Source organism: Micromesistius poutassou, assembly GCF_964030765.1.
Source record: "Micromesistius poutassou genome assembly, chromosome: 22".
Lineage (NCBI taxonomy): Eukaryota > Metazoa > Chordata > Actinopteri > Gadiformes > Gadidae > Micromesistius > Micromesistius poutassou.
Genome location: NC_140292.1, coordinates 1,877,787 through 1,901,801, shown reverse-complemented (window position 1 = coordinate 1,901,801; position 24,015 = coordinate 1,877,787). Strand labels below are relative to the sequence as shown.

Here is a 24,015-nt window from a genome sequence, read left to right as displayed (position 1 = left end):
CTAGCAGAGGCTAACACCAATAGCGAACCGATCAATCACATACTTTCACTTGTCTGTCGGCTGCTAGCAGAGGCTAACACCAAGAGCTAACCAATCAATCACATACTTTCACTTGTCTGTCGGCTGCTAGCAGAGGCTAACACAGAGAGCTAACCGATTATGTTATCATACTTTCGTCACAGTGGATGCCCTTCCACCCGACCTCGCACGCGCAGGTCCCGTCCCCCAGGGGCCCGTCCATGCATCGGCCGCTCTGACACAGACAGTCTGGAGAGGAGACAGAATACAGGGAGCTTTGAATGGAGAGGAAGTGAAACGGCATGAAAAGACTCCAGATACGATTCAACAGCTGGCTGCCTGGATAAAAGTTATGCAGCAATTTAGTTTCTTTCCTGTCCTATAATTTGCCTCCTCGTTTTTTTTTCTGCAATCCACATTCGTTCCGTTAATTTACTTACGTACATGTTTACTTAAATCTGCAAGTACCCTTTCTACTGACACTATTCACTGCATTATGAAAATAGTTTTCTCTATAGAACGATTGATTGTGGTCCAAGTTAAGCTGTAACCTGTAGTTCTAACTCAAGCCACTAGAGGCTTCCAAATGGAAAGCGTACATACTGCAGCTTTAAGTGTATCACTGTCGTATTACTGTTTCTCTGCCTTTCCTCTTTGTTTGTGGTTCCTTGATGGAGGTACCTTGGTCGCAGTGAACCCCGTACTTCCCTGCGACGCAGGATTCACACGCGGTTCCGTTGAAGAACGGCTGGCAGGTGCAGCGCCCGGTTCCTTTGATCCCGTCGGAGCACGCCCCCTGACCCGCGCAGACCTGGCCGTCGTACCCGGGACACGGCTCGCAGTGCCGCCCGAAGAACCCGGCGCAGCAGCGCGGCAGCTGCAGACAGACGGGCGGCCATGTTGTCACATTTAATAATGCCACATACTAACATTTAGCATGTGGCTCACCATGTCATTCTGATCACTCTGAGCCACATGCTGACAGATAGCATGTGGCTCACCATGTCATTCTGATCACTCTGAGCCACATGCTGACAGATAGCATGTGGCTCACCATGTCATTCTGATCACGCTGAGCCAAATGCTAACAGATAGTAAGGGGGGAGGCAGTGCAGAGTCCAGGTGATCTCTGAAAATTCACAGGGACATGAAGCATCCGCATCTGTCCACCGATGTAGACAGATGTGTGTTTCAAAAGGCGCAAGTAACGAGTGAACCGGACGATGTTTGAAACATCGGGGGCTGGTGTGTTGGGGTTCCGCTGGACAGTTGCCAGGGGACCCAGCCCAAAAGGCGGTCCCTCGTTCCTCACCTGGACGCTTCTCACGCAGGTGGTCTTGCAGCCGAAGGACAGCATGTGTTGACCTCCGAACCTCTGCTGCATCATGCAGGGTTTCACCGGTATGGTCTTCTGCAAGTAGAGGAATGAGTATTCCATCAGTAAGGAGTAACGCCGCCTGGAACCCTTTGACACGGTGAGGAAACATCTATCGGTGAGGGACACGAACCCAGCTCCTGTTCTACCACTCTGTGTAGTGTTTCGTGGGCGGCAGTGGCTCTCAGGAGGTGGAGCAGGCTGACTGGTAAACGTAAGGCTGCTAGTTCGATCTCCGGCTCGTGTCTCGAGGTGTCCCTTAGCAAGACACCTCACACTAACTTCCAACGAGCTGGCTGTTGTCTTGCATGGTTGGCTCCGCTGTCGGTGTGTGAATGTGTGTAGGGAGTCATTTTGGATAAAAAGTGTCTGCTAATGCCCTAAGTGTAAATGTGAATTTCACTTTGGCGCGGCTAAACTCGATTTATGTAGAAGCTACTCCATCACACAGAGACACGGCCGCAGTCATTAAACGGGGTTTAGTGGGAGAGTTTGTCTTCAAATCGCTGTAGCTTCAACCATAGCCATCCGATGGCTAGCTTAATGCCCACAGGACAACACCTCAGTGTGTCGGAGGCTGTCCCCATCGCCCCACGCCCAGCGAGACAGCCAGGGACAGATTACAGACGGGGATGGACAACATATGTAATATGTCCAGTATAACATCGGAGGAACCGGACCTGGGTTGCATTGTACACCAGCATAAGACGTTTCACAACGATGTCAAAGGGTTTGAGGCCAACTTGTTAAAATCGTCGACTTTGGGATAGATGTGTCAGAAGTGTGTGGGCTCTCACCTTGGGTGTGGCTCCGCGGGGGCACTGGGGGGCCAGACAGTCCATGCAGGAGATCTTCTCAGAGGAACAAACACATAAGGAAACGTACAGTGAGGATTAGGAACCTACTCCAGCGTTCCTCTCACGACAGTCGGAGTGTCGCATCCCGGGCAAGGGAACCGGTGTGTCGTGACGGTGCGTCTCGACACCAGCGTGTCGAGACGTTTGAAAGCTCTGCTCACCACCAGGTCCAAGTTGAGCATGGTGTCGCAGCGGTTCCGGTTGACCTCCAACACCGAGGCCAGGCCGTGGACCACGCCTTTAGCCGTCAGGAGGTTGGACACGTTGAGCTGGGCGCTGTTCACCAGCAGCTGAGAGGAGAGAGCAGGAGGTCAGGAGGAGAGGAGAGGAGAGAGCAGGGGGTCAGGAGGTCAGGGGGTCAGCAGGTCAGGAGGTCAGGGGGTCAGGAGTTGAGCTGTGCACTGTTCACCAGCAGCTGAGAGGAGAGGAGAGGGCAGGAGGTCAGGAGTAGCTCTTCTGGCAACCAGAGGGTTGCTGGTTCTATCCTGGCTCCTGGAGTGTGGAGGTGTCCCTGAGCATGACCCCTACCTTATCCCGGCCAGTGGGCTGATCCCAGGCAGGGTCAACAGGTGCTTTGATTGGCCAGAGGAGAGAAAGCAAACCATGTATGCAGTGAGGATGAGGAGCCCAGCGGGACGCTACCTTTCCATCTCTGGGGAAGATGGCCAGCTGGTAGGAGAACCCCAGCATAGTCTTCTTGTATCCGGCGGCCTGCAGCTCCGTCTTCAGGAGCCGCTCAGAGAGCAGGACGTGGTAGCGTGTGGTGTTCACATCCTACAGGACAGACACAAAGTCACACTCACACACTCACACACACACACACACACACACACACACACACACACACAAAGTCACACAACACACACACACACACACACACTAACCAGGACAGTGGCAGACGTTGCACGCAGGTAGTCTCTCACAGCGCTGTCGATCGGGGCGAAGACGGTGTACTCCTCCGCCTGCTCAATCTCATCCGTCAGGTTGTGTTGCTGAGGAGAAGAACACAGAGGACTCAGAGAACATCTGGAGAACACAGAGGACTCAGAGAACATCTGGAGAACATCTGAAGAACACAGAGGACTCAGAGAACATCTGAAGAACACAGAGGACTCAGAGATCATCTGAAGAACACAGAGGACTCAGAGAACATCTGGAGAACACAGAGGACTCAGAGAACATCTGGAGAACACAGAGGACTCAGAGAACATCTGGAGCTTCTCAGTGCAGCTGTTTCCTCCACAAAGTAGAAGGTTTCTCAGGAATGAACGAGGCCCGTCAGAGTCGATGCTTCCAGGGAAAATCTCTCCATCGTTTGGTTCTGGTCATCTCAGACCACATACTGATGTCGCTACGACTCTGGCCACTAGGGGGTGCTAATGGGAGAACTGACCCCATGCAGGTTTAATATCCAGTGAATTAATGAGACGCTCGATGAGGTAGATAGGAGGAGGAGGACGTACGATGAGGGCGGCCCGGAACAGAGAGAACTCGGGTCTCAACGCCAACACCTCCAGGAGTCCCTCGCTGCGCGTCCTCTCTGGGACTAGAACCTGCAGACACATGAAACACGTCAGACACACACGACAGACACTCTGTGTACATGTGACAGTGTGTACAGGACCCAGTACACACTGTTCACCTGGACTCTGCATAGCCTCCCCCATTACCCCCCCACACCCCTCTTACACACTTATTGCATGTTGTGCGTCCTTGCACTTCAAAATAGTACTTAGCATTGTGCAGCATATTATCCTAGCTATCTTTGTTGTATACGGGGAATGGGTTGACCTAGTGATTGTTAGTGCTTCTATGAACTATGAAAATCCTTACTGACAAATGTATTTATTGTAAGTCGCTTTGGATAAAAGTGTCTGCTACATGCCGTTAATGTAAATGTAAATGTATTATTTGTACACCCCTCTAATTATATCCCATCAATCTGAAGAATTGCTCAAACATGAGGAACATTTACATTTACATTTAGGGTATTTAGCAGACACCTTTATCCAAAGCAACTTATTAGCTGGGATAAGATGCTACACAATGCTAAGTACTATTTTGTACACTGTTACACACGGCCTCCTTTCGGGCGGGGACATCGCTGGCTGCGTACCTTATCGATGACGTGGATCAGTCCGTTGATGGCGGCCACGTTGGGCAGTGTGATGGTCGCCCCCCCGATGGTCACAGCCTGGGAGGTCGTGGCCACGGAGAGGGAGGTGTTGAGGAGGGAGGGGACCGGCAAGGTGGACGCCATGAGGCGAGACAGTGTGTAAATCCCCTGGATCACATGGTTCCTGTCAGGAATCAAACATGGAAGACATCAGGCCTGAAGACGCGCTCGGGATGGAAGATTGGTGATGGAAATCCTCCGACTGGTCTTACCGGATCATGCTAGGGAGGTTTCCCTTGGAGGTCCAGAAGATCTTGTCGTCTGCAGCCAGGCTCTGGATGGCTGCGGAGGTGGGCACCAGGAGGGTGAGGTTCTGCTCCGACAGGGACTGGCCCAGATCTGCAGCCTGGGGGGGAACGTCAGCTGTATGAGTCTAGTCCTCGGTCCCAGGTCCAGTCTCAGTCTCAGTGGGCCTCACTCAGGATTGGGGGGGTGGGGTCGTGTAATGGGGGGTCTCCATTACACGACCCCACCACCCCCAATCCTCAACCCTCCTCAGGACCTGAGGGAGAAACATTCAAACCCAGAGGAAGAACCCTGGAGAGGGAACCCAGTAGAGGGAACCATGGATAAGGACGAACCAAGGAGAGGGAACCCAGGAGAGGGAACCATGGAGAGGAAGAACCCAGGAGAGGGAACCCTGGAGAGGAAGAACCCAGGAGAGAAAACCTGGAGAGGGAGAACCAAGGAGAAGGAACCCTGGAGAGGGAACCCAGGAGAAAGAACCCTGGAGAGGGAGAACCAAGGAGAGGGATCCTCCCTCCAGGGGCGTGAGGAGGCTGAGGGACGGACATAGAGGTACGATAACAAGCACAACAGAGTGCAGGTCGAAGGAAGCTGTTGGAAGTACAAAATGAGTAGTGAGTGTAGATGAAGGAACGTGTCACTCACTGTCACCCATGAGAGGAACTCTGAGGCGTCTGGAATAGCAATCAGCTCCTGGAACCAAGCAGAGAAAGAGGGTTTAATATCACACGACGGTGGTGGTGGTGATGTTTTGTAACGATGATCTTATCGTGTTCCGACCTGTTCCACCGTGCCATAGCAAACTTCTCCGTCGCCAGCATATCCGTCTTCACAGACGCACCCCCACTGGCCAGAGACAAACTGGCATCTGGCCTGCGGTCACATAAGAATCAACTTCAGGAGGACTTACTCAAGCTTAAAGTACAAACCTCTTACTGTAGCTTTAAATACAGATAATAGTCTGAACTTGTTACTGTAGCTTTAAATAATACAGATAATAGTCTGAACTTGTTACTGTAGCTTTAAATAATACAGATTTATAGTGTGGTGTGCACTGATGGATTATGTGTTATAGCGTTCATGTCATGTTGGGTTCACTCACTTGATAATGACAACCTTGTCCATTCTGCACCACACACAGGTTGGACGGTTCACAGTCTATGCCGTTTCCTTGGTAACCTGTCTTACACATGCAGTCACTCTAGGAAGTCAGAAAGCTCAGTTAATAATGAATAAATTATTGCATATTTATTGTATTGATATATTCCTAGAGATAGCGTCGTTGCAGTCCTGTACTGTTTTACAGAACCTCTGATCCAGCAGTTCTACTGTGTTACAGCAGAACCTCTGGTCCAGCAGTTCTACTGTGTTACAGCAGAACCTCTGGTCCAGCAGTTCTACTGTGTTACAGTAGAACCTCTGCTCCAGCAGTCCTACTGTGTTATAGCAGAACCTCTGCTCCAGCAGTTCTACTGTGTTATAGCAGAACCTCTGCTCCAGCAGGCCTACTGTGTTATAGCAGAACCTCTGCTCCAGCAGTCCTACTGTGTTATAGCAGAACCTCTGCTCCAGCAGGCCTACTGTGTTATAGCAGAACCTCTGATCCAGCAGGCCTACTGTGTTAGAGCAGTGAGTGATGAACCTTTCAGAAGGGGATTTTAAGTCTTTTAAGTCTTCAGGGTGTTGATTTGAAACCTTTACAGACACTTTTTACAGTTTACTGCTGCTGTCCGAGTTTGTGATCGCTGTCAGCCAATCACGTGCTTTCAAACCCCGCCTCCAGCCACGTGATTGGTCAAGGAGAAATATGAAGCAAAAGACAAAGAAAGGCCCTGTTCACTCTGATCTGGGATTAGACTTAAGACCATGAATCCAAAGCTGTTCATCTAGATGACTGATCTGAGATGTGATTCCTGAGACCGGAGACCTCGTCTCCCATCCTGACCTGGCCGGGTCCGATGTAGATGCAGGAGGCGTTTCCGTGGCAACCTCCTCTTCCCGGGCTGTTGCAGTCGTTGATTGGCTGGCACTCGTCCTGGTCCATGGCCCAGCCGGCCAGACACTGGCAGACGTGCGCATTGGGGCCCGTCTTTATGCACTTGGCCTTCAGGGGGGGTGAGGAGGGAGTGCGAGAGTGAGGGAGTGAGAGAGTGAGAGTGAAAGAGTGAGAGTTCTGTTCACGTAGTTATGTTCTTATGACCCCACTTAACCTCTTATATTATTATACATGAGTATTCTGATTTAATGTTCATTCAGTAGTACGTGGTAACGTTCACTCAGTAGTAAATGTTAATTTTCACTCAGTAGTACATTTCAGTACAGTTAATTTTCACTCATGAGTAAATCTTAATGTTCAATCAGAACTACATGTTAATTGTCACTCAGTGCTAAATGTTAAGGTTCACTCAGTAGTACATGTTAATGTTAACATACATTTCTTCCGCAGCCTCCTCTCGATGGGGCAGCACACGGGTCTCGTTCCACACACATGATCCCGTCGCCCTGGTAACCGGACTTGCAGACACACCTGCGAGAAGCAACAGTAGATTCATATTCACAGGATAGACTCTCCTACCCCCGAACCCCCAGAACAATATATATAGCAAATAATAAGCCTTCAGGCTTTATTGTGTCATCCCTGACTATTTATGTATTTTAATGTATGACACAGAGTGCTGTTAATTCTTTATATCAAAATGGTCAAATAAAATCAATCAATCAATCAATCAAGCAGTAGATGGATCAGATTTTTTGTATTAGGAGTCATTAGATGATCATGTCAATGTATTACATTACAGATAATATGCCTCTTTTTGTTCATTATAGTAGTTTGTATAACATCAAACTTTATTTATCTTGCGCCTTTCGTGCAAAACTGCAACGCAATACAATAAAATTAAGTTTTAAAGTTTATTTTAAAGGTGTTCACAGTGTCAAATCAGTGTCAACATGTGTTCTGTAGTCTATTCTCTAGCATCATATTCAGGTCATGACTCCAGGCCTGGGGTGATGGGGTCAACTCCTCCTCCAGGGGCCACAGGATCACCTCCACCTCCGGGTTCATGGGTCATTCATTCAACTTGATTAAAAACTCGAGTCCGTGAGGAGACAGCTCCACCTACTGGGCCAGCCCCTGGCTGAAGTCACAGTCGGCGTGGGCGTGGCAGAAGTGGACGTGGGGTCCGCAGGCCTGCGTGTGTCTCTCGCAGTGCGCCCCCGTGTAGCCGGGCAGGCAGGAGTCCGGGCGGCAGCGGCCGTCGGAGTCGGGCCGGTTGTCACACGCGCCCTGGAGGCAGGGGCAGGCTGGGGCAGGGGGGCAGGACGGGAACATAGAGGGCCTTTAGCAGACGCTTTTATCCAAAGCGACTTACAATGAGTACATTTGTCAGAAAGAAAGAGAAACAACAATGTATCGCTGTCGGTACAATAAGGATGTTCATAGAACCAAGTGCCAAGCACTAACAATCACTAGGTTGACTCATTCCCGGTATACAACACAGACAGCTAGGATAAGATGCTACACAATCCTAAGTACTATTCTTAAAGATCCCATGGCATGCTACTTTATGGATGCTTCTATATAGGTGTTAGTGGGCCCCTACTACAGTATTTGAAGACGTTCAAGAAATTCTGCCTTGGTTTATAGAGGCCGGTTTTTAGAGCCGTTTTTAGAGGCGGGTCAAGGTGGAGGGTGGTGGTGTGGCCCTGAGCAGCTTGCGGCCACGGTACCATGCGCTAGTGTTTACAGTGGAACACTGAACACTCCGGGTGCTCCGGCGGGAGTCCTGGAGCTCTATATCTAAATAATATCATATTATATATAGATATCTATATAATATAATATATATTATCATGGTGAAAAGTTGTTTGCGCCTCCGGATGATATTATGAATCTCAAACGACTGCGTCGGGTTCTCAGATGACTTTGGTTCTTCCACTTCCACGTCAATATTAAGTACAGACTAAACCGTGAAATGGAGGAGAAAGGGATTGTTGCCCGCGATTGTTGCCCGGGGTTGTCTCCCGCCGGAGCCCCGCTGCCCGCCACTGCGGCAGTGGGGCTTCGGCGGGAGACAACCCCGGGCAACAGGCAACGGGCAGCGTTCAGCGGGCAGCGGGGCTCCGGCGGACAATCCTGGGCAACAATCCCTTTCTCCTCCATGTCGCGGTTCCCAATTCTTTCTCAACCATGGTCGAGATATCCCCCACTACGAATCTCGTTGTGGAAATACCAGAGACCTCAGAGAACCCGACGCAGTCCAGTCTTTTCACCAAATGGGAGCTTTATGCAAGCTTGCGTTGTGTTGCGTGTTATGCGGCATAACACCAACAGCAGAACAGTTATCCAAATAACATAGAACACTTGCGTTACAGTGTGTGTATGCGCTCACACGGTCCTAGCTCATTGTCTCATTGGCGGGCCAAATTCTCTGGGCGGGCCAAGCAGAGAAACTAAGTGCAATAAGTGCGTAAGAGGGGGTGTGGGGGACGGTTCTAACACTACACTGCACTATGAGCACAGTGGGGACGATCAACGGTGAGTGGCTCCCGGGAGGTGAATGAATGGATGATGAATGAATGAGTGGATGAATGTGAGTGACTCCCGGTAGGTGCGTGGCTGCAGTCTGTGTCCCTAGGGGGCGACCGGTCACCTACTTCTGCTGCAGCCTGGGCCGTACTTGTTGGAGAGGGTGCAGTAGTGACAGCGGGACCCTATGAAGCCCGGCCTGCAGATACACATCCCGTTACCCTCCAGACCCTCCATGCACTGAGGACACAGAGAGGGTTACACACACACACACACACACACACACACACAAACTGAGGATACAGAGAGGGTTACACACACACACACACACTCACACACACACACACACACACACACCTACTGAGGACACAGGGAGGGTTACACACACACTGCTCACATGAACACACACACTGCTCACACAAACACACACACACACACACACACACACACACACACACACACACACACAGACACACACACACACACAAACTGACACACCGCTGCTGACATGCGTGTTTGTGCATGTGTGTATGTCTGTCTCTGTCTGTGATCTCTGTCCTCTGACCTGGCCGTGACCGGAGCAGGGGTTCTGGAAGCCTCCAGGACAGGGCCGGCAGTCTGCTGAGTAGAACCCTGGACAGCAGGCAGGCTGCTGGGCCACAGGGAGGAAACCCCAGGGTTGGAGTTAACGTAGCGCTAAGATAATGTGGCAATAAGATAATGTAGCGCTAAGATAATGTAGCGCTAATATAATGTGGCGCTGAGCTAATGTAGCGCTAAGATAATGTAGCGCCAAGCTAATGTAGAGCCAAGATAATGTAGCACTAAGATAATGTAGCGCTGAGCTAATGTAGCGCAGAGCTAATGTAGCGCCGAGCTAACGTAGCACTAAGATAATGTAGCGCTAATATAATGTAGCGCCAAGCTAATGTAGCACTAAGATAATGTAGCGCTAATATAATGTAGCGCCAAGCTAATGTAGCACTAAGATAATGTAGCGCTAAGATAATGTGGCGCTAAGCTAATGTAGCGCCGAGCTAATGTAGCTGCTTGCAGCCGTCATGTAATCCTATGAAGTGTTTCATCCTAACACCGGCGTGTGTTTACCCGGATCGTGGTGATGTTGCAGCGCGGAGCGCAGCCACTCAAGGGGAGCCTCAGGTTCCTCGAGCTGAGCTGGTATAAGTAGATGCAGCCGTAGTTCATGCCCTGGATGACATACACATATGAGCATGTAGAGTGAGACTTTAGAGTGAGTCTATAGTTAGCCTATAGAAAATAACCTGTTAGCCAAGAGAGTTAGAGTTTAGAGTTCACCTGTTAGCGTATGAAGTTCACCTATAGAATTAGGTTATTAGCCTAGAGCGTTAGCCTATAGAGCTAGCCTGTTAGCTTAGCAGCACCAGAGCGCATCGGCTGATCCTAGCCTAGCCGCTAGTGCTAGGCTAAACAAAAGGTATATCCTATGTTTAGGAGTGCAATGGGTGCATAATTGATATACATACAGGCAAACATTTAAAATCATTTAGTCAATACAAATTGAAATAAATGGTGTGATTAATCATGAAAACATAATCACACTTCCAACAATATAAAACCTCCATGATAATAACCAGACGTTATCTGATACCCTTCTCAAAGCCCAGAGCACTTTGATGAACGCTTTAAAAGATGCATCAACGTCTGGGCTGTGACCTTACCACGTTAACTCCAGAAGGACATTGCATAAGAGATGCTTTGGAGCAGCTTGCACACTGGCCCTGGAGAGAAACACAGAGCGGAGGAGGACAGGGTTGGATTGTGTCGTGGGGCACCATTGTTTGTTTCCCTCATATCTGTGAAGGGAACAGCTCGGTGGAGCTGGAACCCCGTCTTAGAGCGGCAGTGAACAGCACTGGAGCGGTAGAAAGAGAGTGAACAGCACTGGAGCTGTGGGACGAGAGTGAACAGCACTGGAGCTGTAGAACGAGAGTGAACAGCACTGGAGCGGTAGAACGAGAGTGAACAACACTGGAGCTGTGGGACGAGAGTGAACAGCACTGGAGCGGTAGAACGAGAGTGAACAGCACTGGAGCGGTAGAACGAGAGTGAACAGCACTGGAGCTGCAGAACGAGAGTGAACAGCACTGGAGCGGTAGAACGAGAGTGAACAGCACTGGAGCTGTGGGACGAGAGTGAACAGCACTGGAGCTGTAGAACGAGAGTGAACAGCACTGGAGCTGTAGGACGAGAGTGAACAGCACTGGAGCTGCGGGACGAGAGTGAACAGCACTGGAGCTGTAGAACGAGAGTGAACAGCACTGGAGCGGTATAACAAGAGTGAACAGCACTGGAGCGGTAGAACGAGAGTGAACAGCACTGGAGCGGTAGAACAAGAGTGAACAGCACTGGAGCGGTAGAACGATAGTGAACAGCACTGGAGCGGTAGAACGAGAGTGAACAGCACTGGAGCGGTAGAACGAGAGTGAACAGCACTGGAGCGGTAGAACGAGAGTGAACAGCACTGGAGCTGTGGGACGAGAGTGAACAGCACTGGAGCGGTAGAACAAGAGTGAACAGCACTGGAGTGGTAGAACGAGAGTGAACAGCACTGGAGCTGTGGGACGAGAGTGAACAGCACTGGAGCTGTGGGACGAGAGTGAACAGCACTGGAGCTGTAGAACGAGAGTGAACAGCACTGGAGCTGTGGGACGAGAGTGAACAGCACTGGAGCTGTGGGACGAGAGTGAACAGCACTGGAGCTGTGGGACGAGAGTGAACAGCACTGGAGCGGTAGAACGAGAGTGAACAGCACTGGAGCTGTGGGACGAGAGTGAACAGCACTGGAGCGGTAGAACGAGAGTGAACAGCACTGGAGCTGTACCCTGGAAACCCAAAGTTCTTGTGAGAGCACAATTTGAATTTGCTCAGCGAGTCACTCTGGGAAGGAGCAATATACTCACTCCCCGATTGCCCAAATCCAGAACATTAACCAATAACATCTGTGTATCTGATATAGGCGGGCCAAAAGCGTTGCTGTTTTACCGATGGTATACGGCAAGTCTTATCTATTGGTTAGCTCTGCTGGTCTGGATACGTCACCCCTTGTATTCTTCTGATTGGTCGTAGTGTTATCCAATTGCCTGCAGTCATATTTTCAATTGCATGCTTGGTTCCGCCCCTCGAGTTGGGCCATTTTCATTACTCGTTGCCAGACCCTACAGCTTTCTAGATGTGGGTCTGAATTTCCAGGCTACTGGAGCTGCAGAACGAGAGTGAACAGCAGAGGTGTTCAGTGTAACCACAGAGCAGCTGTAGTCTGCAGAGCCCCACCTGCACCACCGTGGTCTCCGTCACGTCACAGCGGTGGGGGAGCACGGGCAGGACAGAGGCCGGGACCAGGACCCCGTCCAGGGAGTACAGCTGGCCGTTCCTGGTCTCCACGTCCGCCTCCAGGACCGCCATCCCATTCACCGAGACCCGGCCCTGGGAAGCGGTTTAACACCGGGGAGGAATCAGAACGGGTTTCAGATGAGAAGGGACACACAGAGAATATGGACGACGGTTTGAAGATGAACTTCTTCTTAACTCACGTTCTCCGACACGTTGAATAACAGAACCTGATTGGCCATGGAGGAAACTCTGGGGCTGGACACCACGTTGTAGATCTCAAGCTTCAAATCGGGACAAGGGTTAGATATTGAGTGGAGAAGATATACAGAAGATCATGTCTGGTGTGAGAAGGTCAGGTTCCTCACCCTGGAGGACTCCACCACGTGGTTCCGCACCAGCTCCACTAACTTGCCGTGGCCCTAGAGGTGCAGAGAGTTATACAGTGTGGCCCTACAGATGCAGTGAGTTATACAGTGTGGCCCTACAAATGCAGTGAGTTATACAGTCGGGCCCTACAGGTGTAGAGAGTTATACAGTGTGGCCCTACAGATTCAGTGAGTTATACAGTGTGGCCCTAGAGGTGCAGAGAGTTATACAGTGTGGCCCTACAGATGCAGTGAGTTATACAGTCGGGCCCTACAGGTGTAGAGAGTTACACATTCTGGCCCTACAGGTGTAGAGAGTTACACAGTGTGGCCCTACAGGGAAGGGAGGTATGAAACTGGAGGAAGTCCCCTTACCTCATCAGAGGTGAGGTACTGCAGCTCTCCGTCCTCCATGGCGCTGAAGGCGTTGTTGGTGGGTATGAACACGGTGTAGGGACCAGGGGAGTCCAAGAGGGGGGACTGGCTGGCTCTCTGCACCAAAGGCAGGACGTCACAGAGAGTACAATAGCTTAACTACAGGTGTACAATGTCTCGCTTACTTTTACTCTGCTATTAAACAATATATTCATAATATAAATGCTGAAGATATAAATAGATGTTAATATGAAGACCAGTATAGTGGTTTTAACAAAAAAAAAATCTGGCGAGAAGAACTCACTGAATCCCTTTAGTTAATTTGTTTTAGTTCATGTTTTATTACTCATTAGTCCTTTTCAGTCATGCAGCCCATTCCAATAATTGAATGTGAGAGGGAGCCAGAATCACAACGGCAGCAATTTCCGCAAATTGCCCTGCATAACAATACTGGTTAAGTTGACCTTTAGACCGACAGACTATTATCCATATTATTTAAAGCTACAGTAACAAGTTCAGACTGTTATGTGGAGATGAAATAAAAAGCGATAAAAACACAAACCTCTAATAAACCCTTGAACTTGGAAAACTTTCCATAGTCGGAAATGACCTTCATCAGATTCTCCTGTTGGGAAATAAACACTCTTGGTGAATTTGGAATAACACACAACAACACATACACACATGCGCACACACACACACACACACATGCAGACACACACACAGACACACACACACACACACACACACACACACACACACACACACACACACACGAGTGCACGCGCGCCCGTACCTGGGTGTCGCTGTCCACGGTGGGCGGGATGTTCTCCATCAGTTTGTTGATCAGGTGGACCATCCCGTTGGACGCGATGACATCGGCCTCCACGATCCCCACCTTCTTCTTGCTCCCGCGGAGTCGGATCTTACTCTGAGCCTCCTGATGGAGGTCAAGACCCAATATCAGGTCCAGACCCACCAGACCCTCCATCAGGTCCAGAACCAATATCAGGTCCAGGCCCCCAGACCCACCAGACCCCCCATCAGGTCCAGACCCACCAGACCCCCATCAGGTCCAGACCCACCAGACCCCCCATCAGGTCCAGACCCTCCATCAGGTCCAGACCCCCCATCAGGTCCAGACCCACCAGACCCCCCATCAGGTCCAGACCCACCAGACCCCCCATCAGGTCCAGACCCTCCATCAGGTCCAGACCCACCAGACCCCCCATCAGGTCCAGACCCACCAGACCCTCCATCAGGTCCAGACCCTCCATCAGGTCCAGACCCACCAGACCCCCCATCAGGTCCAGACCCTCCATCAGGTCCAGACCCCCCATCAGGTCCAGACCCACCAGACCCTCCATCAGGTCCAGACCCCCCATCAGGTCCAGACCCCCCATCAGGTCCAGACCCCCATCAGGTCCAGACCCCCCATCAGGTCCAGACCCCCATCAGGTCCAGACCCCCATCAGGTCCAGACCCCCCATCAGGTCCAGACCCCCATCAGGTCCAGTCCCACTATCAGGTCCATACCCAATATCATAATCATACATTTTGGGGAGTGTGGTTTGAAAGGTTCTGAAGGTCCGATTTTGATTTTGAGCTTGCCTGTCAATCACAAGTGCGTTGATGACTTTTGAATGGGGGAGAAATGTAGGGGGGGGGGGGGCAGAAAGTGAGGGGAGGTCTGTAGTCATTTAGTTTACGCTCTTTATAACCCGGGGATCCGACCTTCAGCCCCTGTCAGTGTAAATAAGTGATGGAGGGGTCGAGGCCCCTCTGCCTTACGGTGCTGGTGCTGTCGATCTCCCCGGCCTTCCCGGTCAGTGTGTAGTACACGTCCACCCTCTTCAGGCTGTCCCGGGGCATGGTACCTGCAACCATGTGCAGCTTACACAGGTACTTAGCCTTCACCGCGTCCGCCACGAGGGACTTGCTCTGAGACGGGAGACACAGAGCAGGGAGCGGTGAGGAGCGACCACTCAGGCTGCAGGGTCACGGCAGGGTGGTGTGTCCATTTATACCAGATATCAGAATCCTGCTTAACCATCGATTCACTTGTTCAGAGTTCACCTGGACTCTGCATAGCCTCTGCCCTTACCCCCCCCCCCACACCCCTCTTAGGCACTTACTTACTCACCGAAACAGAGGAGATAAGATACTGAAAAGCGTCTCAGCGCGTCTTCTTACCGGAGTGAAGCGGAACGCTCTGTTGATGGGGACGAACACGGTGAAGGGGCCCAGGTTCTCCAGGGGCCAGGAGACCGACCCTGAGAGAGGGACCATCACACGGCCGTCAGACACGTGACACTGATGTGTTGTGTGTCGTGTGTCGTGTGTCGTGTGTCGCGTGTGGAGGCGTACCAAAGAGCGTCAGGGCGTCGGTCAGCTGGCCCATCCACTGGCCGCCCGGTTCTGTGTTCAGGTCCCTCAGCCGCTCCATGATGTTGCCGTAGCACACCTTGCCGTTGCCAAGGTAACCCTCAGGGCAGGTGCACCTGGGTGGAGGAGGGGCATGAGGTGAAGACATGAGGTGATGTTGTGAAGAGGACTCCAGTCGTAGTTCAGAGCCAAACGTAGGATTACGTTGGACATGAAAACACACATAAACAGGAAGAATGTATATTTGATATGTGGCTGAGGTGAGCGCGTGAATGGGATGAGCGAGTGAATGGGATGAGTGAGTGAATGAGGTGAGCGTGTGACTGAGATGAGCGTGTGAACGAGGTGAGCGTGTGAGCGAGGTGAGCGTGTGAGCGAGGTGAGCGGCTGACTGACTGAGCGACTCCGGGCTGGACCGTGGTGCAGTTGGCCTTCTTGTGGCAGGCGTCCGGCGTGCAGGCGTCCTTCAGGTGACAGCGGAGGGCGTGGTCGAGCTGGTGGAACCCAGGGAGACACTCGCAGTGGGACTGAACACGACATAGAGAGGATCACAGCGGGGGGGGGTCCCCCTGTTAGCTCCTGGAGGAACAGGCCCCCCGTGCTGGGGTCGTGTTCATGCACCCTCGCTCAGGAGGTAACAAAGCGTGGCAATGCACAGTAGACCCTGTTTCCACAGAGGCGTCGCCGTGTTCAGTCTGTGATCTGAACTCGCTGAGTCTACTACCCCTGTCACCCGAGAGGAGCAGATCTAGGATCAGTGTCGAGAGCGACACGGTCTGCCCCACGAGGACGGCTCCGTGGTAACGGGTCAATAGGCTGACATGTATTCAGGTTGACTGGGAGAGAACTCAGAAAGTACAGACCCTGAACACCGATCGAGAACTCAGAGTACAGACCTGTACCTCTGAAGGACCAGCCCACCACCGTCGTACACACTGATCTGGGGTCAGACATACGGCCCCGGGCCCCTCGTACACACACTGATCTGGGGTCAGACTTACGGCCCCCGGGCCCCTCGTACACACTGATCTGGGGTCAGACATACGGCCCCCGGGCCCCTCGTACACACTGATCTGGGGTCAGACTTACGGCCCCCGGGCCCCTCGTACACACTGATCTGGGGTCAGACATACGGCCCCCGGGCCCCTCGTACACACTGATCTGGGGTCAGACTTACGGCCCCGGGCCCCTCGTACACACTGATCTGGGGTCAGACTTACGGCCCCGGGCCCCTCGTACACACTGATCTGGGGTCAGACTTACGGCCCCGGGCCCGTCGTACACACAGCGGGCGGTCTGTGCGGAGCAGCCGGCCTGGTCCTTCTGGCAGGGGTCCACGGGGGAGCAGACGTGTCCGTCGCCCTCGTAGCCGGCGGGGCAGGCGCACACGTGCTGGGCGGGGCCGGTGTGGGCGCAGGCGGCCAGGGCGTGGCACGGCCGCTGCAGGCAGGGGTTGATGGCTGCCGGGGACGGGAGGGCGTGGTTAGAGGGGTTAACACGACACTAGGATTACGATCTTAGACTGGGTAGCCCTGCAGGCTGGGCCCAAAACACATTCCTGTGAAATTAATAAGTAATTAATAAGTCTTTAATAACTGGCACACGGACCCTTAGCGTTAACAACGTGGAGACGATCTAGGCATTCTTACTAAACAAATAAAATATGGATTTGCTTGGAAGGAGACGAGAATTAAATCCCAGTTTTCCTGCCGGACTCAAACACACATCAGAACGCTGCATTGGAATTTAGAGAATAATGAAGACACAATGTATAGAAGGTGGGGCTGACCCCCGGGTCAGGGGTCAGGGGTCAGGAGGACGTACAGGTGCACTGGTCCCCAGACTGCTGGTATCCGACGGCGCACTGGCAGACCAGCCGGCCCGTCGCAGCCTCCTCCCTGCAAACGGAGTTCAGCCCGCAGCTCAGTGCCACGCAGTCAGGGAGCTCTGGGGAGTTAATACATGAGAGAGGAGTCAATACATGAGGAGTTAATACATGAGAGAGGAGTCAATACATGAGAGAGGAGTTAATACATCAGAGAGGAGTTGATACATTTGAGAGGAGTCAATACATGAGAGAGGAGTTAATACATCACAGAGGAGTTAATACATTTGAGAGGAGTCAATACATGAGAGAGGAGTTAATACATTTGAGAGGAGTCAATACATGAGAGGAGTTAATACATCACAGAGGAGTTAATACATGAGAGAGGATAAATACATCACAGAGGAGTTAATACATGAGAGAGGAATTAATACATCATTAGTTATGAGTTCATACATCATCATAGAAGTGGGTTTGGTTTTAACTGAGGTGGGTGTGGTTTCAGATGAGGTGGATGTAGAAGTGGGTGTGGTTTCAGCGGAGGTGGACGTAGAAGTGGGTGTGGTTTCAGCAGAGGTGGATGCAGAAGTGGGTGTGGTTTCAGCTGAGGTGGGTGTGGTTTCAAGTGAGATGTAGGATGTAGAAGTGGTTGTAGTTTCAGCAGAGGTGGATGTAGAAGTGGGTGTGGTTTCAGCAGAGGTGGATGCAGAAGTGGGTGTGGTTTCAGCAGAGGTGGGTGTGGTTTCAGGTGAGGTGTAGGATGTAGAAGTGGGTGTGGTTTCAGCGGAGGTGGATGCAGAAGTGGGTGCGGTCTGGGGGGCAGGACGTTGGCCAGGGCCAGCTTCCTGTGCGGAGGTGAGGTGGAGGAGGTCCTACCTTGGTCGCAGGCGGGGCCTTTGTACCCGGAGAAGCAGGTGCACGACCCGTCCCGCCGCAGGCCGCTGTTACACACGCCGTGCACACACCTGCACTCTGACCCCCGCAGGTGTCGCCATGGAGACAGAGGAGAGGGTGAACACATGGACACACGCAGCGGAGTGGAGGTGAGAGGAGGGTGAGGAGAGAGGAGCAGAGGGGTGAGGAGCAGAGGGGTGAGGAGCAGAGGGGGAGGAGGAGGGAGGAGCTACCTGAGCGGCAGTCCGGACCGTATCTGTTGGGTGAGCAGTCCTCACAGGCAGTTCCTGCAAATCCATCCTGAACACACAAAACACACACACACACACACACACACACAGCCACACAGGCATGCACACAAACACACACACAGGCACGCACACACGCACAGGAACACATACACACACACGCACGCACATGCACACAGGCACTCACACACATACAGGCACACACACACACACACACACACACAGGCACCCACACACATACACACACACACACACACACACACACACACAGGCACGCTCACACAGGCACCCACACACATATACACACACACACACACACACTCACACATGCACACACACACACACACACACACACACACACAAATTCAAACACACACGCCCAGTCACAATTTCAGATAATGTTGATCTGAAGTGATTGCTGCAATGAGCATTACATAAAATACACAAAACAAAAGATAACACAACATATGACATGTTTTATACGTGTGTACATTTACCTGACAACTACAGGTTCCATTTCCCCCCATTCCGTCAGAACAGACTCCGTTGCCGTTACACGGCTTAGCTCGCTCAGGACACTCTGACGGGACAGGAAGTAGGAAGACGTCACAATAAGTAGGAAGACGTCACAGGAAGTAGGAAGATGTAACAGGAAGTAGGAAGACATTACAGGAAGACAGAAGATGTGACAGGAAGACAGAAGACGTTACAGGATGAAGGAAGGCATCATAGGAAGTAGGAAACAATACAGGAAGACAGAAGATGTTACAGGAAGATGAAAGACATTACAGTAAGAAAGGGGCCTAAAAATAACCGGGACCATTCACTCCAAGCTTTATAACAACATCAACGTCCACATGTTGTTGACTGTTGAATGCTGTGTTGAATGTAAAGTTGCTGACGTCTGTCCTGTGCGTCGGACGTTGAGGCTACACTGAGCTAGTTCAGCTAAATGTAGCTAACCTCGTGGTCCCTACACTCTGACCTCACCACGACGACCACAGCGATGTCCCAACCCGGTGGAACCGCCAAGGCTGTTGTTGTCTGTGAAAACTCCAGCTGCCCCAGAGGACCTGAGCCAGCGTTCCTCCTACACCACTTCCTTCCTCTGCTGCTGTCTCTCTCCTCTCTCCTCTCCTCCTCCCCTCCTCTCCCTCTCCTCACCCTCTCCTCTCTCCTCTCCCCCTCTCAGCTCCTCACCTCTCCTCTCCCCCTCTTACCTCCTCACCTCTCATCTCCTCACCCTCTTGTCTCCTTTCCCCCTCTCACCTCCTCTCCTCTCCTCTCCTCCTCTCCCCCTATTATCTCCCCCCTCTCCTCACCCCCCTCTCCTCTCTCCTCCGCCCCCTTGCTCTCATCCCCTCTTCTCTCTCCTCCCCTCTCCTCTCCCCCTCTCCTCTCCCCCCTCTCGTCACCTCCTCTCCTCTCCCTCTCCTCTCCTCCTCTCCCCCTCTCCTCTCCCCCCTCTCCTCTCTCCTCTCCTCACCTCCTCTCTCCTCTCTCCTCTCCCCTACTACTACTACTAACCCCAACACTAACACTAAGCACTCACTAAGGTGAACCCTGGCTCTAGGTCTTGTTCCTCAGGTCGTCTCTCGGGGGGGACAGGAGGGAGAGCTGCATATAATATGAAGGTACTGACCCATACAGTCTATATAATATATAATATGAAAGTACTGACCCATACAGTCTATATAATATATAATATATAATATGAAAGTACTGACCCATACAGTCTATATAATATATAATATATAATATGAAAGTACTGACCCATACAGTCTATATAATATATAGTATGAAGATACTGACCCATACAGTCTATATAATATATAATATGAAAGTACTGACCCATACAGTCTATATAATATATAGTATATAATATGAAAGTACTGACCCATACAGTCTATATAATATATCATATATAATATGAAGGTACTGACCCATACAGTCCATTTAATATATAATACATAATATGTATATAATATGTAATATGACGGTACTGACCCATGCAGTCCGGGCCCCAGTACCCGGGACAGCACCTCTGCTCCTCTACATTCTGGTAACAGTCCCAAGAGCAGCCCGGGAGATATGTGAAAGGCCGCCTGAACACACACACCAGTTAGGAATGGGACCAGTTTGGACTGGGACCAGTTAGTGATTGGACCAGTTAGGACAGGGACAGTAGTAGTATCCTAGTACAGTACACTGGTTAGTACTGGTACAGTAGTAGTGTTCTAGTATAGTATACTGGAAGTGTATTTGTTGCTTGTATGTTACTGTGTGTACAACAAGCTGCTCAAACAAATTGCCCCTAGTGGGATTAATAAAGTTGTATTGTATTGTTCTATTGTATTGTACTGGATAGTACTGGTACAGTAGTAGTATCCCGGTATAGTATCCCAGTATACCAGTACACCATGTCATCACTCAGGGGTATTCTCCTGCGTGTACCAGGACCCCCCAGACTCATCGCCACCAGGTTTGTCCACTACCCGGTACATCCAGGACCAGGCCCATCTCAGTATCCTACAAAGACCCCTGAGGGTCTGGAGACTCACCTGCAGTCCTGCTTCTTGGTAATTCGGTAGCCGGGGGGGCATATCTGGGAGAAAAAGCTCATTTTGCAGTCTAAGCACGTGGTCGTAGTACTCAGACGTCTCTGGAAGGGACAGAAACCCTGCACACACACACACACTGGGTTTAGTGGGGGGTCTTCTGATGGAGACCCCCATCACTCGTTAGCCTCAGTCGCTAGGCCTAGTCGTTAGCTTGATTTGATTTGAATCATACCATCTGAAAAGGTTTACCATCTGAGGTTCACTATCCAAGATTTATTATCTGAGGTTTAGCCTTTGAGAAAGTTTACTATCTGAGGTGGTTTAAAATCTGATGTTTACCATCTGAGAAGGTTTATCATCTGAGAAGGTTTACCATCTGAGGAGGTTTACCATCTGAGAAGTTTTATAATTTCAGGAAGTTTACCATCTGAGGAGTTTTATAATTTCAGGAGGTTTACCATCTGAGGAGTTTTAACATCTGATGAGGTTTAACATCTGAGAAGGTTTACCATCTGAGAAGGTTTATCATCTGAGAAGGCTTACCATCTGAGAAGGTTTAACATCTGAGAAGGTTTATCATCTGAGGAGGTTTATCATCTGAGGAGTTTAACATCTGAGAAGGTTTACCATCTGAGAAGGTTTACCATCTATGGAAGTTTATCATCTGAGGAGGTTTATAATCTGAGGTTTATTCTGAGGAGGTTTATCATCTAAGGAGGTTGGACCTATATATTTTAAAACCATACAATCCCTTTTAGCATAAGATGATTAACGTTCCTCAAACCTCTGAATCTGAGTAATGGATGAGAGAGGATCCTACCTGACGGGCGTCTGCAGAGGCTGTAGTCTGGAGGCTCAGCTGCAGCAGCAGAAGCAGGCAGAGCCCCCAGCCTGGCCAGGAGGAAGCCGTCTTCATAGCTCCTCTCAGCGCCGCCTGCACTCCCGTGTGTGGAGAAACGCTATGGAGCGCCACAGGAAGGATCAGATGAGACTCGCTTCCCTCACTCTGACTGGGAGCGTCTTGCTGGTCCTCTCTGAGCTCTGACGTGGTCTCCTCTCTGGTCCAGTTTGAGCTCTGACGTGGTCTCCTCTCTGGTCTGGTCCTCCCTGAGCTCTGACGAGGTCTCCTCTCTGGTCTGGTCCTCCCTGAGCTCTGACGAGGTCTCCTCTCTGGTCTGGTCCTCCCTGAGCTCTGACGAGGTCTCCTCTCTGGTCTGGTCCAGTCTGAGCTCTGACGTGGTCTGTGCCCCTCTCTTGTCAGGTCCTCCCTGAGCTCTGACGAGGTCTCCTCTGGTCTGGTCCTCTTTGAGCTCTGACGTGGCCTGTGCCCCTCTCTGGTCTGGTCCAGTCTGAGCTCTGGGGGGGGGGGGTTCTTCAACGGCCCTTTTGTAACTCACTTCCTTTTCTGGTTGCGTCGTTTCTTGTACTCGGCCCCCCCGGAGACCCCAGGACCCCCTTCCTCCCCAGATAAGGTTCCTCTGGGGGGAGACCTTTACTGCGGACCAAGGTTCTGAGCTGACATCCTGCTCCTCTTCTGCTGAGACCTGATTATTATCAGCACTCCGACACCATGATGATGAACATGTTGCATAGATGTGACATTAAAGGTGGTATTCAATCATGATTTTATTAGGAATGATCACATTTATACGACTCAGTTTGGAAAAAGGTTATGCAAACTCTTAAATATTGAATAAAGGATCTATTAAGATTGTATATGCTAATAAATGATACGTGAGCGTTGTATATCCTTAGCCTCAAAACATAATTGCGTAAGTCATATCTATCAAATTGTGATATCTAACCTCTCCTAACACTGCTGATTCACTGTGCCCCATTGGCTATATCCTAAACCAATCAGAGTGCTTTTTACATAACATAATCACTATCTGCCTAAGTCAGCTATTTGACTTGGGAACTTTTGACGCTTAATACAAGATTAACCTTAAAATATGACTTAGGCGATTATGCTATGAGGCTAACCATTTGTAAATAGATGAAGAAGAACACAGACTGACACAGACAGAGTGTCAGCAGATGTGATGTCAGCACATGGCAGTGAAGAGGAGAATAGCAGGATATCCTGGAGGGTAAAGACACTCACACGCGCGCGCGCACACACACACACACACACACACACACACACACACACACACACACACACACACACACACACACACACACACACACACACACACACACACACACACACACACACACACACACACACACACACACACACACACACACACATCCTGAGAGAATCTGCCATGTCATGACTTCAGATCTGAGTCCGGGTCGAGGTCAGCACCAGTCGCCTGGTCTCCCGGGACGACCACACAAACAGAACGTCCACAACAGATAGATCCACTCAGAGACATGAGTGACGGATCAAGCGGATCTCACAGAAGAGGTGAAGGAGAACGTGGTCACATCAGCGTCCTTGTCACAGTATCATCACACCAGGAAGTACTGTGCAATAAGCAGTATAGGACCGGTCTGTACTCCCGTGCCCTGATCTAGGTAGGTCCAGCCTGTAGTCCCAGGCCCTGGTCTGGGTAGGACCAGTCTGTAGTCCCGGGTCCTGGTCTGCGTAAGACTGGTATGTTGTCCCAGGCCCTGCTCTCTGTAGGACCAGTCTGTAGTCCCAGGTCCTGGTCTGGGTAGGACCAGTCTGTAGTCCTGATCCTGGTCTGGGTAGAACCGGTCTGTAGTCCAGGTCCTGGTCTGGGTAGGACCAGTCTGTAGTCCGGGTCCTAGTCTAGGTAGGACCGGTCTGTAGTCCAGGTC

General features: G+C 51.0%; 1 protein-coding gene across 1 annotated transcript in view; it reads right to left on the bottom strand.

The window, feature by feature from the left end:
- stab2 (stabilin 2) overlaps positions 1–22,141 on the bottom strand; it is a gene marked incomplete at both ends in the record, with an annotated part of 34,325 nt that extends 12,184 nt beyond the window's left edge. The window contains 38 exons of the mRNA XM_084486334.1: positions 172–267; positions 700–895; positions 1,331–1,429; positions 2,191–2,244; positions 2,316–2,540; positions 2,893–3,024; positions 3,135–3,242; positions 3,714–3,803; positions 4,367–4,550; positions 4,639–4,772; positions 5,318–5,365; positions 5,453–5,545; positions 5,775–5,873; positions 6,618–6,776; positions 7,106–7,199; positions 7,795–7,975; positions 9,329–9,440; positions 9,766–9,849; positions 10,308–10,409; positions 10,901–10,960; positions 12,513–12,665; positions 12,773–12,853; positions 12,938–12,991; positions 13,313–13,429; positions 13,875–13,937; positions 14,109–14,252; positions 15,104–15,253; positions 15,506–15,585; positions 15,680–15,813; positions 16,094–16,224; positions 16,961–17,157; positions 17,522–17,644; positions 18,399–18,494; positions 18,650–18,716; positions 19,162–19,244; positions 20,672–20,769; positions 21,226–21,344; positions 22,046–22,141. Of these exons, the coding sequence (XP_084342460.1) occupies positions 172–267; positions 700–895; positions 1,331–1,429; positions 2,191–2,244; positions 2,316–2,540; positions 2,893–3,024; positions 3,135–3,242; positions 3,714–3,803; positions 4,367–4,550; positions 4,639–4,772; positions 5,318–5,365; positions 5,453–5,545; positions 5,775–5,873; positions 6,618–6,776; positions 7,106–7,199; positions 7,795–7,975; positions 9,329–9,440; positions 9,766–9,849; positions 10,308–10,409; positions 10,901–10,960; positions 12,513–12,665; positions 12,773–12,853; positions 12,938–12,991; positions 13,313–13,429; positions 13,875–13,937; positions 14,109–14,252; positions 15,104–15,253; positions 15,506–15,585; positions 15,680–15,813; positions 16,094–16,224; positions 16,961–17,157; positions 17,522–17,644; positions 18,399–18,494; positions 18,650–18,716; positions 19,162–19,244; positions 20,672–20,769; positions 21,226–21,344; positions 22,046–22,141 (4,336 nt within the window). The remainder of the gene's footprint in view (positions 1–171; positions 268–699; positions 896–1,330; positions 1,430–2,190; positions 2,245–2,315; positions 2,541–2,892; positions 3,025–3,134; positions 3,243–3,713; positions 3,804–4,366; positions 4,551–4,638; positions 4,773–5,317; positions 5,366–5,452; positions 5,546–5,774; positions 5,874–6,617; positions 6,777–7,105; positions 7,200–7,794; positions 7,976–9,328; positions 9,441–9,765; positions 9,850–10,307; positions 10,410–10,900; positions 10,961–12,512; positions 12,666–12,772; positions 12,854–12,937; positions 12,992–13,312; positions 13,430–13,874; positions 13,938–14,108; positions 14,253–15,103; positions 15,254–15,505; positions 15,586–15,679; positions 15,814–16,093; positions 16,225–16,960; positions 17,158–17,521; positions 17,645–18,398; positions 18,495–18,649; positions 18,717–19,161; positions 19,245–20,671; positions 20,770–21,225; positions 21,345–22,045) is intronic.
- Between the last annotated feature and the right edge of the window lie 1,874 nt (positions 22,142–24,015).